Below are 16,397 nucleotides of genomic sequence, written 5' to 3' on the forward strand. Positions count from 1 at the left end.
GGAGCTGCGGGGGTGGTACCTGCGGACAGGGCAGCGCGCAGAGCCACCTGGCTGCGGCTCCACGTAGGAGCCAGAGAGGGGACATGCTGTTGCTTCCAGGAGCTACTTGAGGTAAGCACCGTCTGGAGCCTGCACCCCTGCCCCAGCCCTGATCCCCCTCACGCCCTCTGAACCCCTCGATCCCAGCCCGGAGCACCCTCCTGCACCCCAAATCCCTCATCCCCAGAGCCCACACCCCCAGCTGCAACCCTCACCGCACCTTGCCAGTATAGACAAGCCCTGAAGGTTTTGATCCAAGGGACCTTTTAGTAACCTCAGGACAAAGTTTTCCAGATTTATTCACTGGGAGAAATACTTCTTTCCTTTCAAACCTTATCAGAGAAGTATTGAGCTGAAGACAATGAGTTCAGCTTTCCTTTGATTAATTATTAGAAAGTGGCTTTGATGAGAATTTGTTTGTGATGGCAGGTAGAGGATCCTGCTTTTGTTAAGGTGTGTGCACAGCAGAAAAGCTTTAAAAATTGAAGACAGCCATGAGAAAGCTGGAGGAATGAAGCAAGAGTCCAGAGCAACCAGCATCTTTGAGGGGAACAAACTAAAGTGTGTGGAGCTGAATTGCCAGGAAAAAACACCCCCCCAGCCCAAATAGGACAGTTGAGACTATGACATGAAGAAGTCCCATTCTCCTCCTGAAGCTAGTGTCTCAGGACTCTACTGTCCTGGGTCAAACCCTGCTTTCTAACTTTTCCTCTTTCACTCAGAAGCGTCTCCCCACTCCAGGCTATCCTGGCCCAGAAAGCAGGTAGAATCCACAAGGTGCTTAGTCCCACTTCCCCTCTCCTACTTGCTCCTGGGATGCTCTTTGTGCTGCGTATCCTTAGTGCAGAACCTAGTCCTTAGTCCTTGTATCCTGAGTTCTCTACTGAATCCCTCCATGAAGCAGAAGTAGTCTCTGCAGCTCTTATGTGTCATGCGCTTTCCTTGTGAATGCCAAAATGCACAAAAACCCACAACTGAGGACAAGGCACAAAACAGAATCATACATGAGAGATGGAAACCTTTGTTAGGTCATCTTGTCCATCCCCTAACCTGAGGAAACAAAAGCTCAGCATCCAAAATTATCACAGCACCAGTAGTGTTAAATAAATCACTCAGTCAAAAAATAGTTTGTTCTAGGTCCACAATAGACCACAGCCAAAGCAGAAGAGTAAAACTGTGTTGAGCTGGGATGCCAAGGGAAGTCACAACTGGGTTCCATCTACTGGGGAATTACTCTTACAATCAATTCAGCAATTTATGGGTGAGATATTTCATATGCAATACTGGCTTGATTAAACAGAGCCATAATGAGACGGGATGTAGGGGAAGCATCCAGCCAAGTATGCAAACTAGCCTTCTCAGCCTAGAATAAAAGCTTCCTAACCAATAATTTCATGCTTTTATCTGTAAGATCATTAATACAGATACCAAACAATGCCAGCTCAATGTGGTGTCAAAGGCTCTGACAGCCTCTAATTGATAATAAATAATTCAATTTCTACCCCAATCCAAAACAGCTGAATCTTGGGACATGATCCAAATAAATGATTAAAAAGAACTTTGAATGTAATTATATTTAAACACAATTGGGGATATTGCCCAGATGAAATTTACATCATCTATTCAGAGATACACAATCTTAATGTAGCAAATCACACTGGCAAGTCTTTATGCCTACTAGAAAATGAAATGTTCTTTACTCTAGCAATGGCATAGACTCAGTTGTTATCTGACAGCTGTATGTCAGCATCTCACCCAAGCCAGTTGTGCTTCCTAAAGTGGTACTCTTTCCCAGAAGCACCCTAGAGAACCTGGGCACACATTTAACCAGTGTAGCATCACACTTAAACTAGATTTTTAGCATACTGTAGAGGCAGAACTCAGTCTTCCTTCTGGTATGATTGATACCCCACCAAAATTGCCTACATTACAAATAAAGAAGGAATTAATATCCGCAGTTCCTGGAGTTAAGAAGCTAAGACAAAGCATGTACAGCAAGAAAAATTACTATCAGCAGAATCCTAAAAATCAAGAATACGGCATTCCAGAGAAATCACAACAGCAGCAGCTTTTCTTAAAGTTGACATGTTTTGGCAATTTTTTTTGCACACAGATACAGATCAAACCACGGCTGAGATCATCGCACCAAGGTCTCAACTGTTACTCCAACAGAATGCATGCCACTCACTAGCCCTTTGGAGGAAATCAGATTACGTTATTAGCCAAAGAGATTGGTTCTCCAGTTAGAAGTTCTAGAACTGCTTGCAGCATGCCTAAGGCTCATGTTCCAAATTACACTGTGCATATGTCAAGAGAGGCCATGAAAGCCAGCAATGAGTCTCAGGACCTAAATAGCTCAAGGGGGACTGTTCTGGCCATTGAACCTGTGTTCTACCCAGGCACTGTGAGTTTAAGTCAACGGCTATGCAGAAATCTGAAAAGGGGGGAGGGGATATCAGGCTACAATCTGCCTCTGTCAGAGGGTTGTGGGGTGTGGTTGTTTTTTTTTTTTTATTTTGAGGAAATTTAATCTGAGTGCAGCACAATATTCAGTAGACACAAACTATTTTTTAAAAGAAAATAAATTACACATGCAAATACTTGCTGGAGGGGAGGGGGATAAATGGGGATGGGTGCGCTGGAAAGGAGTTGGGGTTAGGTGATGGTGAGGGGATGGGGCAGGACACTGGGGTGAGTGACAGAGGGACGGGGGCAGAGTAGGGGCAGAAGCACCTGTCAGGTTCATGTTCCCCTCCAGACTGTGCCCCATGATCTTGGGGGGTGGATGTCTGAACCTCTCCCCCCACCTTTGTGTGTGTGCCAGGATCTGGGGACTCCCCAATCCCTGTAGGGTGCTCTGACCCCTGCCCCATCCATGGCCCCCTCATATGAACTGGGGGTTCTTGTCCTTTTCCTTCAAGGAGGGGGTGTCTGAGCCTCTCTCTCTACGCACTTCCCACATGTGCCAGGCACATCCTGCCCCTCTGGGTGTGAAGCTGAGAATTGGCATACCAGGAGCATGCACCAAGAAAACACTGCTCATGCTGGGATGAGGACTCGAGAATGGTCACCCTTGGTGCATATCACAGGCTCTCCAGCAGTGGAGATGGCAACATCCAGTGCCATGAATGGAGCAGTTGACGCATCTCAGAGCTATTGTTTCAGGCTATAGCCATCTCCATGGAGTGTTCTCATTCACAGAGACCATCAGATTGAGATGAATGGGACACGTCACATCTCTGAGTCTCCTATGCTTTCAGGATTATCCTGTGCTGGGACCTGCATTAGCAAAGAAGTGGATGCTGATTAATGTAATAAATATTATGGCAGAGCGCCAGCTCTGCTGCGGTTAAAGTTGAGAAGATTTTTCTGTGTAAAAGGATTATTCTTCTAAGAGCTAGTTTACACTAGGAAATTAGGTCAGTCTAACTATGTTGCTCAGGGGTCTGAACAATACAACAGTTTAACCAACCTAATGCCCAGCATAGACAGCACTAGGACAATGAGAGAATTCTCCTGTCAATCTAGCTACCGACTCTTGCAGAGGTGGAGTACCTACACTGACCTTCACTGCAGCACTAAATGTAGACAAGCCCTAAGTGTTCTAAAATCCTCATGTGTATCCAGATTGTCTTTAAATTTGCTATGTCTTGGGTGTTGGGTAGGGTTAATTATCCGAATTTGGGGTAACTGACCAGGAAGTTTATGAGAGAGCTCCCTTGGGGGTGGGGAGGGTGGGGGGGAACAAGGTTGTCTTAAATTTCAGTATACCAATTCTTGTGTGCACACTTGGCTTCTAACACACTAATGGCTTAATGGGACAGCAAAAGGAGGATACACTGTAAATGATGGGGAGGGAGGGAGGGATACATGCTATCGAAGAAAGGATCAGGAAAGAGACTAGTCATCTTGCACATGCTTAAAATTATTGTAACCACCATGTAATAAAACGGTCAGTTCTTGGGACATAGATCACTGAAATTTCTCTCACCAGCTCTGTTAGGAACTACACATATTCAAACACGACCATTATCACCAGTCCATTGTAACAAAGCGTACAGAGGGCAAGGGGGCATTTAGGAATTACATAGGAATGATGTGGCCTAGAGGAAAGAACAGCAGACTGGAATTCAGAAAACCTGGGTTGTATTCCAACTCTGCCACTAGCCTGCTGGATGACTTTGGCCAAGTCACTTTGCTTCAGTTTTCCCCATCTGTACAAAAGAAATAATGATGTGTCTCTTCTTGAGATCTACTGATGAAAAGCATTATGTAAGAGCTAGGTATTATTTATTATTATTATTACCTGCCCACAAGAACATCTGAACTTTACAGCTACACTATAATTAGACCTCCTAATAATATCTCTTTCTGTTAAAAAACAAAAACTAGGAAGTGAAATGGCAAAAAAAATCACTAACTCAGAACTAATGTTACCTCATGATAACTCATGCCCTCCTAGAACGTCAAGTTCAGCAAGTCGGGTCAGTTACAGATGACAGCACTGTGGACCCAAAAATGGCATTGGAAGCAGAGTCCCTAGTGATCGCATAGTGTTCTGCGAAAGTGTGGACCGAAGCCCATGTCACCACACTACAGATCTGAGATAGGGATCCTCTTGAAGAAGGTGACGGATGAGGAGATAGACTTTGTGGAGTCTGGAGGGGTCATGATGCAAACTTCATAACACTGTCTGATGCAATTTGAGACCCACTTGGAAAGCCTTTGGGCCGATATTGATGAGCCCTTGGATCTTTCCCCAGTGGAGAGGAAAAGCCTAGGGGACTTCCTGAAGGCCTCTGTCCTGTCCAGGTAGAAGGCCAGGGTTCTCCTGACATCTAGGGTATATGATGTAAGCAGAGTCAGGATGAGCTCTACCCTGTCATCTGGTGCCGAGTCATGGTGGGTTGTGGAAAAGAACTTCAGGGACTGATCTCATTTGCATAGGGACACCCACCCCACCTAGATGGTCATTTTGTCTGCTGTAGGAGCCCTTGTCCCAGGGGAGAAGGAGAGCATTGCCCAGGAAGTGTTGTCCTATCTCAAGCCGGAAAATATGAAGTCACATCAAAAGTCACACAAGGAGTGAGTGGAAGAGCTAGATAACAGCTAGTCCAATGTTCCAATCACCATACAACGTTCTCACCACAAACTCAAAACCATCATGCATTTGTTCACATAATGTTACAGAGACCATTAGTGCCTTGTGACACTGAAGCAATAGGTCAAACTTGAATTCTTATTGTAAATCTATAGAAATTGACCTTCCCAATGACTTGTGATACAAGCAAACTACAAATAATCCCAGGGGAGTTCATACTGGAGGAGTCCCTCAAAATCTCCAGAGGACATGATTGTGCTTTAAACTGCAGAAATTGCAGGCTGTATTATCTGGACATGTACTGTAACTCACAATACAGGTATTCTAATAAGTCAGTTCTAAGGAGCACCCTGCTGGCAGCAAAATGGGGTTTTCCATCAGTGGGAGCCAAGCTCGTATCCTGAGCTCAGGTTTCACACTCCCAGGCTGGCAGGGGCTGGTCGTGCTGCAGAAGCTATATGCTTGGCTCCTGGGAAAAGAGAATGCCTCACGTCACCCCCTTTTCTGATGGACACTGAGAGCAGCACCGAAAGGCTTATTCAAGCCTCCTGTGTCCGAGAGAAGCTCACCACTATACAGAATCACTGTGGCGTGTAGAAAAGGGATGAAATAGAGGAGTGGGGAAGGCCATCTCAAGGCTCTAAAAGGGGCTGGAAGTGCCTCCCCATGGGAAAAACATAGTTATAAAATTGATTATACAACAAGATGGCACCATCTGGAAGAACAATGTCCCTGTCTTTTCTTTCTTTCCCATTAGCAGCAGCAGCAACTCCTCTAGATGTGTGGTTGGCTTCATTCCCTAGAAGTTGTAGCACACAACAGTCAGGATCTCATGGTGGTCATTCTGGTTAGCATATGATGAGAAAGTGAAGAGTCTGCAGTCCAGTCTGACTCAGAGAGGGATGAGTAGATTATTCTGGCCGTGCTGAATGGAGACTCAAGATCTGTACTGCTAGGGTGAACTCAGTTTAGTAGGTTGCTACTTACAGGATTAGACTGATTTACAGGTGTTTGCCTTGAAATATGACCATCCCGTGTCATCACCACTAATCTTTTCTCTAACGAATCACCTCCCCCTCTGAAATCCTCCCACTCTGACAGGTTCCTATTTTTGGAGCAGAAAACCTCCCACACATACTGTACAGCAACAGCACCCCCTAAATCTCTCCACCTCCCTATTTACACAAATAATGTGTAACATGGCTATTGAACACATTGTGCTACTCAGCTATTAAACAACAACACTACAGCAAATCTGCGGCTGCCTAACAGCGATAGAACTCGGATCCTTCTGATCTAAAACAATGTGAGCTAAAGGAGAAACTCTGTTAGCACTTTAAGGCCTATAACACAGACATTCAGTCAAGGGAAGTGACACACATACAAGGCAGGTCATTAAAACCACTATGCACTTATTTACTGTTTGCATTGCTCTGACAGTGTGCAAGGCACTTTACAGACACATATGAAGACAAGGTCTCCAGCCTACATAACCTAGATATAATTGTATAGCATTTTTCATCCAAGGAGCCAAAAAAAAATCACTTTACAAAGGTGGATAAGGATTATTTTTAATAGAATGCAACACAGCTGCTAATTGCAACACCCTTGCCAGTCCTTTAGCTTGCATTAGATCCAGTGGAAAAGACAAGTGTTAGATATATACCACAGTTGCCAACTTTCACGTGGTAAATAAGCACTCCGACTTTCACAATAAGCTAAGAATCAAGCTATTCCCATTTCAAAACAAGGCCAAAACAAGCCAATCCCTAAGAACCCCAACACACTATGTGCCCCCCTGGCATGCAGTCTGGGACTGTGGTGGGCCCGCTGTGCGCCCCTGACTCTCTCCCCCCATTGCCTCTGCTTGCTCCCCCTTCCCAGGAGTCGATCAAAACAAAGAAACAACAAGCTACAAGTGAAAACAAGCAACAAGCTACAAGCCAAAAACTAGTGAACAAGCAACTCACAGCCAAAAACAAGTCCAATTTCTGCAGGTTTTTTGCGGGTTTGGCATGTCTGATATATACTAGTAAGGCACAGCTTTCAGGAGCTACTGAGGGTCTTGAATACCAAAACCTACTAATTCAGACACATGAGCCTGGATCACCCATTTCTTATCCAGAGTGTCCAGGGGACTCCTTGAAAGTGTCATTATTTCCCAAGCAGCCAAAACACACACACACACACGGGCAAAGAAGTCTACAGGGCGTGAGAGGAGTTCAGTACCCAGAAGAAATGAGAAAATTAATCCCTGTGCCACTGTAAATAAGCAGTCCTGGAGTTCATGACACTACAAGAAAGATCCAAGCCAGAAATCAGCTGTTTCCAGCGCTGCAACCCAAACACTTCCAGCAAGTGCTAACAGTGACTCTACTGATGGGACATGGATTCCATTTACTGTAGCACAGAGGAACACTGAACTATATGCCACAGCCTCAGATTTTACCGCTGGCTATCCTATTCTTAGCCTTGTTAACAATTATTTTGCTGTGTGTGCGCACAGACCAACACAGCAGACTTTCCAGGTATTTCTGTAGACCCTACTGCTCTACTCAACCCTGCCCCACTGTGTAGGGAGCAGCATATTTTTCTTTTCACCTCGTCTAGTTTCCCCAGTGTCTCCCTGTTTCTACCCTCTCCTGTTTTTCTGTAGCACCATGTTTCTCTCTGCCCCCTTTCTCTGTTGTTCCTGCTTTCCTCACCTCCCTCCTCCCTCTTACTCATGCTTCTCTTTTCACCCTGTCCCTGTAGCAGTTGCTTGTTATTTGTTACTCAAAATCCCGAGTAATTTAGGTCACAAGCCTGGTGAATCTAATGTGGTTTATTTCGCATGAAAAAAAAAGTGAGAAATTGAAAACCACCTTATTCTTCTCAAGTGAAATGCTGCATCCTATTAATTCAGGTGTATAAATAACAATCTCGAGTGCAGCATCAAGAGCTCTGCTGTGTGATTAAACCTGCCTCCCTGACCTGTAATTAGAAACTTTACCCCTGAAAGGCAGTCTGCAGAGAGAAAAGAAGAAGAGAGGGAACCAGCTCTCAGACCAACAATTTTGTTCTTAATCAGTCATTCAGAGTTTTTGAAAGTTGAGATGGATTTCCATCTGCTAGCGTTAAACACCAAAAAGGAAGCTGAATCTGTGTTCTCGCTGCAGAATACAACAGAACAGAACTCAGGGACTGGAACAGGGTAAAGAAGCCTCTGTTTTAAAAGAATCAAGAATCCAGCTTAGCGTTTCTCTTTGTCCTCCACCTGTCCCTTTACAGCTGGAACCCAAAATCTACCACTTCTTCTGCATGCATAGACATCTGCTAGGTTTTGGAGTGCTGCAGAGGATAACCCTGCACCAGTTCCCATGAATTAAGAGGTCACGTATTTGAACTGTACAGTCAGAAGAAAAACGCAAACCTTTGCAGCATCCTATACTAATGTCAACAGGAACAGACCCTGAACCCTTAGAAAGGGCTGCTTTTCATGACTAAAGTAATCCTATGAGGATCAGGTTGCCTCAGGCCATGCAAGTAATAAGAATAACCCTTTCCAAAGATGTCTTATTTCAAGATTTCATATTTTTAGCAAGATTTTGTGACCCAGCAGGAGATGAGGTTGTGGGAAGTATTAAAGAGGAGACAACAGTTACTGTTTGAGACACCCAGAAGAATTATTGGCCCCTGATGGGGAGGTTTCCAGTCTTAGGTACTAAAGATTGAGGTTCCTTAGTTCTGGGAGATTTCAAGTCTGAGGCTATGTCGACACTACCAGTTATGTAGGCATAGCTTATGTCACTCAGGGGTGCAAATAAGTCATCCCCCTGAATAAAAGTTACACTGACCTAGGCGCTGGTGTGGACAGAGAGAGAGTGTCTTCCACCAACACAGCTACTGCTGCTCATTGAGGGTGGATTCATTAAATTGGCAGGAGACCTCTCTCCCGCCAGCTTAGAGCAGCTATACTAGAGCTATGCCACCGTATGCTCTCTAGTGTAGCCATAGCCTGAGAAATGTTGGGATAATCCTTCTTTTGGTTACACCTGTACAACAACAAAATCACTGGCTTTGATGGGTGAGAGTGAGGACATAGTTTGGACCACTTGTGTCTTGAGGCCTCAGCTCCACACGTTTATGTTCTCCACTGCCTTGCACAGGAGTAAAAGACTGCACACGGTGCAAATTCAGCCAGTGTAAAGATGATGTGAAATTCTACTGAAACAGAACCCTTGCCTAATCCTGGTGGAAGGGTTTTACCCCCACCAGGCTCTATGTCTGCGTGCCTTGGGGTTCAAGGAACTAACAGAGACTTCAAATCACAAGAATCCTTAAAAAATCTGCCCTGTTAAAAATGTTAAAGTAATCTTTTGTGTTTGTTATGTGGTAAAGCCCAGGTTTATCGTACAGCTGCCAGAACATAAATCTGAGCTAAACTACTTTGGATTAGATAGTGCAGCAGAAAGAACTTTATGGAAGCACTGTTAAAAGTTTTAAGAACTTCTTAAAGAAACTGTGCTTGGAGATTATTTTAAATCATGAGTAGTATATATTACCACTGGGAAAAGAAAAGTTTACTTTCATCACACTAAACTTGATTTGGAGGAATGAGATAACCAGCCTTGGTGTGAAATTATTCCTTTAAATATTAACTGAAGGTTAGAACCTACTTCTGTGGTCTTGTGATGAAGGTAGTTTGAGTTTTTTCTGATTAAATCCCATGAAACTTGCAAGCCACATTGCTTAGAACAAGAGGAAAGATGGCATGCTGGGACTTGTAGTTTCCACTAGCTGCACCTCCAAATTAAAATGTAGTACTACACTGAAAAGTGACTAAAAAAAACCTGAGCAATGTGGAGTTCCACATTTGTGTCTCAATGACTGTAGCGACAAGGCATTCAGTTTGTAAGCACAAATACTCCCCCACCCATAACCACCAACTTGCAAACACACCCTCAGATCTGAAAGTCACAAGCTGGGTTCTTTCCTGCTTGTGCATCACCAACCGTAATAAAGACATGGAAGGCCAGTTTCTCCCCTTGATTTTACAGTAATACTTGAGAGAAGAATTTGACTCTGCATTTGGAATCCAGCTCACTGTGTCATAGCTACGTTTGTCGCATATCTATCCCTGTGTCAACAGGAATAAAGTAGCAGTAAAATATGTTTATTTTTGTCCCGAAAGTCAGCAGATTTGATTCAGAATGCACATAGGGAACTGATCTATCGAATTAGACTGGTTTTTTGTTGTTTTTTTTAAATACAGAGTCACTGTTCACACTTCAAAGATAAGGGCAGCCAGGGGGCACATTTTAGAGCTCTATGGGGCACATTTGACCTGCAGGTTACACTTTTGGTTCCCCTGCATTCAAGTCCGAGGCTCAGACCTACATCTCTAGGGTCACACATTATAAGGGGCTAGGCAGAAAGGAGACAGACATTAACATAAGAGGTTATTCCAAGGTCAGTCTTTTTTAAGCCCTGAACACTCAGTAAGCTGCAAATTCGGTTTAGCTGAAGCTGATATATTGGAACTTGGGCTAAATATTCTCAGTGACACCAGTGTAATTCTGGAGTATTACTACTGACTTCATTTATGCTGGTGTAAGAGCAGAATCTAGCCCATTCTATTTAATCAATGTTTAAAATAATTGCTGCAATTTTCCAAAGAGTTCATCTCCCATTTAAACACCTAAATAACGGCCAGATTTACAAAGATGCTCAGCACCCAATATACACCCAAAGTCCTGAGCTCTGACTCTAAACTATCACCCATTTTAACTGTAGTGTCTTCAGTAGAGTTACCCCTGATTTATACTGGTGAGGGATCAGAATCAGGCCCTCAGAGTCTAAATTACGCCCATGAAAGCCATAAAATTCACACTCAGTGTTACTTCCTTCCTTTCCCCCTGCTGTGGCACAGCAAGGAAGGAGTGCAGGAGAATGAGAGTAGCGTATGCTGATATGTCTTTAGGGCCATATCCTGCTCCCACTGATCCGGACTGGGCACTCTCCATGCTGTACGACCATGTGAGCTAAGAACAAAATAAAAGCCTTCATTCTGTAGTAATAAAAACATGACCAAATACAAGGATACTAAACTACTGAAGGGTTGGTGGGGAGAAAGGAGGACCAGCGGTACACTCCAGTTGTTCTAAAGTCCTGGGCAGGAACACTGAGGGAACCTTTGCAAGACATTTTATCTACTTCTCAGTTTCCGCAACAGTCTGCAAAACACTTGCAAAATACCAACAGGAAATTTACTCTGATTTTAAAATTGTATCTTTATAACTCAAAACAGACAAATGAATCTAAACCAAATTCAGTCTTACATAAAAAAAAATAAAAAAAAAACTGGAAATTTCTCCAGATCGGTGCATTGGCCAACCCACAGCCCAATGAAGAGGACTGGTAACAGACACACTAACATATCCTTAACCATGGCTGCACTGGGGAGATTCATTATAATGCAGTAGTATTGGCTTGATCTCGCCTTCCTTGCTTTCAGTCATGCAGATCAGTCCAAGCCCCAACTCCTGGGGTAGGGAACATCCTGAGGCTACATGGCTCAGGTAGCAGGTGTGAATCATCCTTCAAAAAAAGGAACTTGTCAAATCAGCAGGGGAAAGATTAACCCTTTGGGAGAGGGCGAGAGTGATTATCTTACTGAGTTACAACAGGAAAAGTCAAAGAGAGACAGAGGGGAAGGGAAATGACCTGAGGTGAGTATCCTAAGAGATGCTCCCAGCTGTGTTGACATGGATATGCTTCTCTGACAGCACAAGACGATTTTTCTGTCCCATGGAAGAGAACACACACAGGGGTACTGGGCAGTGCAAAAGCAACTCCCAGTGATCAGGATGATGTCACATTTCCCAAAGGAGAGTGGGTGGAGCAGTCGCCAGGACAATTAATGCTGACATGGAAACCAGACCGGGAGAAAACAAGAAGAAGGTCAGAGACAACTGCAGGAAAACTGCTTTAGTTTTAACTTTGGCTCTATTAGGTTCTCATGGTAGAAATGTAAAGTACAGATATGGAACTATTCAGCATAGGAAGGACATACAGTAACAGTACTCTATCTTTCAGCAGATGATCACAAAGCCCCTTTAAAATAGGGCAGACAGAGGCTAAAGGGGTATTTTCTTGAGACTAAATGACTTCTGAGCACAAGTCTCATCGAGGCACTTTTGAAAATCCCATACTAAGTTACTTGCCCAAAATCACACAGAAGGAGATTTTCAAAGGCACAAGTGGCAGCTGGATGCAGTGGAAGTCAGTGGGACTTGACTTTAAAGTCAATGGGAGTTAGGTGCCCTACTGCCATTTGTGTGCCTTTGAATAAGCTGGATATGACTCCCAGGCCACCACCACCTGACATTCAGCAAACGCTTAAAACCTGACCAGGTTATGATTCAAACCAAACTAGCAACATCAAGGTTTAAACACAATTCTAGCACAAAAAGAAAAGGAGTACTTGTGGCACCTTAGAGACTAACAAATTTATTTGATCATAAGCTTTCGTGAGCATCCGATGAAGTGAGCTGTAGCTCATGAGCTTATGCTCAAATAAATTTGTTAGTCTCTAAGGTGCCACAAGTACTCCTTTTCTTTTTGCGGATACAGACTAACACGGCTGCTACTCTGAAACAATTCTAGCACAGTTTCCCTGACCAATGTGTTTAGCACAGTGGTTTTCAGCCTGTGGTTTGTGGACACCTTGGGGTATGCAAACTATGTCTAAAATTTCCAAAAGGGTCCATATCGCCATTCAAAAATTTTTAGGGGTCCACAGATGAAAAAGAGGTTGAAAACCACTAGTTTAGCGTATAGCACAACTTGGGCAGGACTACCCTCTGCCCCAGAAACAACAGCATAGTTTTATAACAGTTTTAATGTGGTTCTCAAATAAAAAGAATCCCTGTCCTTAAATTTTGAAGTTATTAGTCAAAACTTTCATTGAGGGCAACTGAAGTTTTGTCTGAGCAAGGATGAAGAAAACATTGAGTAAGGACATCAGAATTTTGCCCTCTTATTGCTAGAACTGTTTCCCCATGTGGAGTCAGGGTCTCATTTAGATGTATATCATTTTCTTGGGTTTTGAGCACTCACTACTAAAATGGGAGTGCCATATACGGAGAATGGGATAACATGATTTTGGCAATTAATTCATCTTTAACTATTCATGGTAAATAGGCCCAATGGTCTGTGATGGGATGTTAGATGGGCTGGGATCTGAGTTACTACAGAGAATTCTTTCCTGGGTATCTGGCTGGTGAATCTTGCCCACATGCTCAGGGTTCAGCTGATCGCCATATTTGGGGTCGGGAAGGAATTTTCCTCCAGGGCAGATTGGAAGAGGCCAGGGGGGTTTTTCGCCTTCCTCTGTAGCATGGGGCACGGGTCACTTGCTGGAGGATTCTCTGCACCTTGAAGTCTTTAAACTATGATTTGAGGACTTCAATAGCTCAGACATAGGTGAGAGGTTTATTGCAGGAATGGGTGGGTGAGATTCTGTGGCCTGCATTGTGCAGGAGGTCAGACTAGATGATCATAATGGTCCCTTCTGACCTTAGTATCTCTGAGGACACACAAGCCCTTGAAGGTTCTTTTGTCCAAACCCCATTATGGTGTGAAAAGGAGCTGAGGGTAGAGAAGAAAAAAAAGCTCCCTACCAGAAAGAGGATCAATTCGAGACGGGATTTAAACTCGAGACAAACAAGACGTGAAGCATCATTTCTGAAGAGGCACATCTCCAAAATGCAGAGGAAGAGGGTTCTCAGTCTTATCATTTTTCTTCCCCTGCTGAGATTCATTAGCTGTCTCTCTTCAGCCTTGGTGCGTCTAAAAAAAAAAAAAAAAAGTCAGAATTATCCTAAACTATTTCCCACAGCTTCATTATGAAAAGCACCAAAGTAGATGGTCAGAGAAAGCTGGAGTCACTCCCCAGCTCAGCCACAAACTTCTGGGTAAGTCATTAAATTTATCCTGTATCTCAGTTCCCCCAATCTGTAAAATGGGGAAAATATTCCTCCCAACCCCAAAGAATGTTGTGAGGATACAATCCATTGATGATTGTGAGGTGCTGAGACATTGTAATGATGAGGCCATGTAGCTAGATACACTGTCATTAATACAAGCACTGAGGTCGTTTCTTTGACCATTTATATCTCTTGTAAGACTTTATAAGGAAGCCATTTTCTTCAAAAAGAACTTCATTCTAAGTGGAGGTTTCACTGAGCTCTCATTTAACGCCCCATCTACACTAAGAAGTTGACTTGTTGCTGAAACCCCTTGTCATCAGTGGTTCAGATTCCTAACGTACAGAGGGTCTGAATGTTTTGGCTCATCTTATGGATTTAGACATAGCAACTCAAGGTTCCAATGAGCTCCTCACCTCCCCCATAATACTCCACCTGCCCTGAATCTTCATATTCTGGGTACAGCTAGGACTCTCAGTTATCTTTTGCTCACATACACATATGGTATCCAGAGGGACAACATGAACTGAGCAAATTTCTTGGGATTAAATGTAAATCTCCTCTTTGCCCAAACTCTCCTTTACACAAAATTCTAGATTACTTATTTTCACCACAAAGGTGTATTTTATTTGTTTCCGGTAGTTCCTGTAATGGGGTTCACTCACCACTGTGGCCCCCTTCTGTCTACATCTGGGGATTAGCTCTCGCCTAGTCAGGTACTACCCCCTGCCTCTGGTTGCTCACCCATAGCCTCTCTCTCTGGACTCAGGATGCTCCCTCTTCATGACTCAATCCTCCAGCCAGGGCACTACAGTTCTCCCCTTCTAGAGTATCACAGGATCACTGGACAGACTACATCTACAGTCTCAGGCAGTCTTCTGATCTACTACCAAGTTTGTGCCACTTTCCCAGTCGTGGATAAGGAAACCCACTACTCTGGTTTCCAGTCCAGGGACCTCACACCCAACAACCACAGTCTACTCTAACTCCAACCCTGTTGCTGTTTCCCTGGGCTCTTTCCTTTCTTCCCTATTTTCTGGTCCACTTCTGGGTTACCACTGGCGCTTCCTCCCCTCCCTGCTTCTTGCCAGAGTCTACAGTCCAAGGCAGGATCCCAGGACTTACTTTCCACTTAGACCTTGACTTCTCTACAGAGAGACTACAGCACTCCTCCCTATAGCCCTCTTCCTACCACCAGCTTCCTCTGTTTATAGGGTTAGCTCAGCTTCCCCACAAATCTGGGCTCCATTACCCATTAGGCCTCATCAGGCCCTGGCTCCCTTCCAGGTGCAGCCTATAAGACTAACTGGCCTATTTTACCTGTGTAAGCCTAGTGTGCATTAGATACCCCATCACAGAGCCCACAGTGGGGTTCGCACTTTCCAATTATAAAAGACACCAACCTGTTTCAGATAATTTACAGTCCAGAAGCTGATCAAGTCAAGTGTCTATCAGAGTTGTATTATACCAGGATCCTTGGAATCTAGCTCACAGGAAGCCTGGATCTCACAGTGAATCAGAAAAACAGGAGGCAGACTGTTGCTGGTGCGGGACTTAGAAAGAAGACACACATTTTAGTTCAATCCTAGCCTATGCAGGGAATTTAACCAGAATAGCATCTGTGCTTTAAATTCGCACCCTATCATAATCCAAAATCACTTTCAAATGAAGACAAGCCCTCATCAGAGTAGAGAAGGTAAAGATGGGACCCACCCTCCCTGACCCCTGAGAATAAGGTACTAGGTGCCAATCAGGCTTTCTGGGATCAGCTAGGTGGCTTCATTTGGGAGGAACTGCCAGGTTTCAGGGACAAAGAAACACTCCATCTTGGACGGGAAGGTAAATAGAGTATTTTATGAGAGAGGCTGGGGGAAAAAGAACAGTACAACTAGTTGGGAGAGATCTGAAAAAGTCGATCAGGGCTGGGGGCTAGTCTGGGGAGGGGAAGCTAAAAGACGTTCCCACCCTTCACATAAAACCCTTCTATGTCCTGTGTCAGAGACCTAGCACATAAGAAACCCCAAATGTTTTGATTCACAGTTATCTCCGCAGGGGAGAAAGCAGACTTGCTCATTTTCAGTAACAGCAAAAACAAACCTAAATGAAAGAGAGCTAAAGGGCGATCTCCAAGGCAGCAGCTGCTCTGTCCTGTCCATTTTCAGTCTCTACCTAAGCGGCAAAGAGTCCTGTGGCACCTTATAGACTAACAGACATATTGGAGCATAAGCTTTCACGGGTGAATACCCACTTCTTCAGATGCATGCCCAGACATCCTTGTTCAACTATGT

General features: G+C 44.1%; 1 protein-coding gene across 3 annotated transcripts in view; it reads right to left on the minus strand.

Moving 5' to 3' along the window:
• MSI1 (musashi RNA binding protein 1) overlaps positions 1–15,314 on the minus strand; it is an 84,009-nt gene extending 68,695 nt beyond the window's left edge. For 2 of the 3 annotated variants that reach the window (XM_043529999.1, XM_043529998.1), the window contains exons 1-2: positions 15,235–15,292; positions 13,804–13,972 (exon numbers count right to left, since the gene is read on the minus strand). In XM_043529999.1, the coding sequence (XP_043385934.1) occupies positions 13,804–13,944 (141 nt within the window). In that variant the 5' untranslated portion in view covers positions 13,945–13,972; positions 15,235–15,292. Of the gene's footprint in view, positions 1–13,803; positions 13,973–15,234 lie in introns of all 3 variants that reach the window. The other variant, XM_043529997.1, reaches the window with a different exon arrangement.
• Between the last annotated feature and the right edge of the window lie 1,083 nt (positions 15,315–16,397).

The sequence above is a fragment of the Chelonia mydas genome, chromosome 15 (assembly GCF_015237465.2).
Source record: "Chelonia mydas isolate rCheMyd1 chromosome 15, rCheMyd1.pri.v2, whole genome shotgun sequence".
Classification (NCBI taxonomy): domain Eukaryota; kingdom Metazoa; phylum Chordata; order Testudines; family Cheloniidae; genus Chelonia; species Chelonia mydas.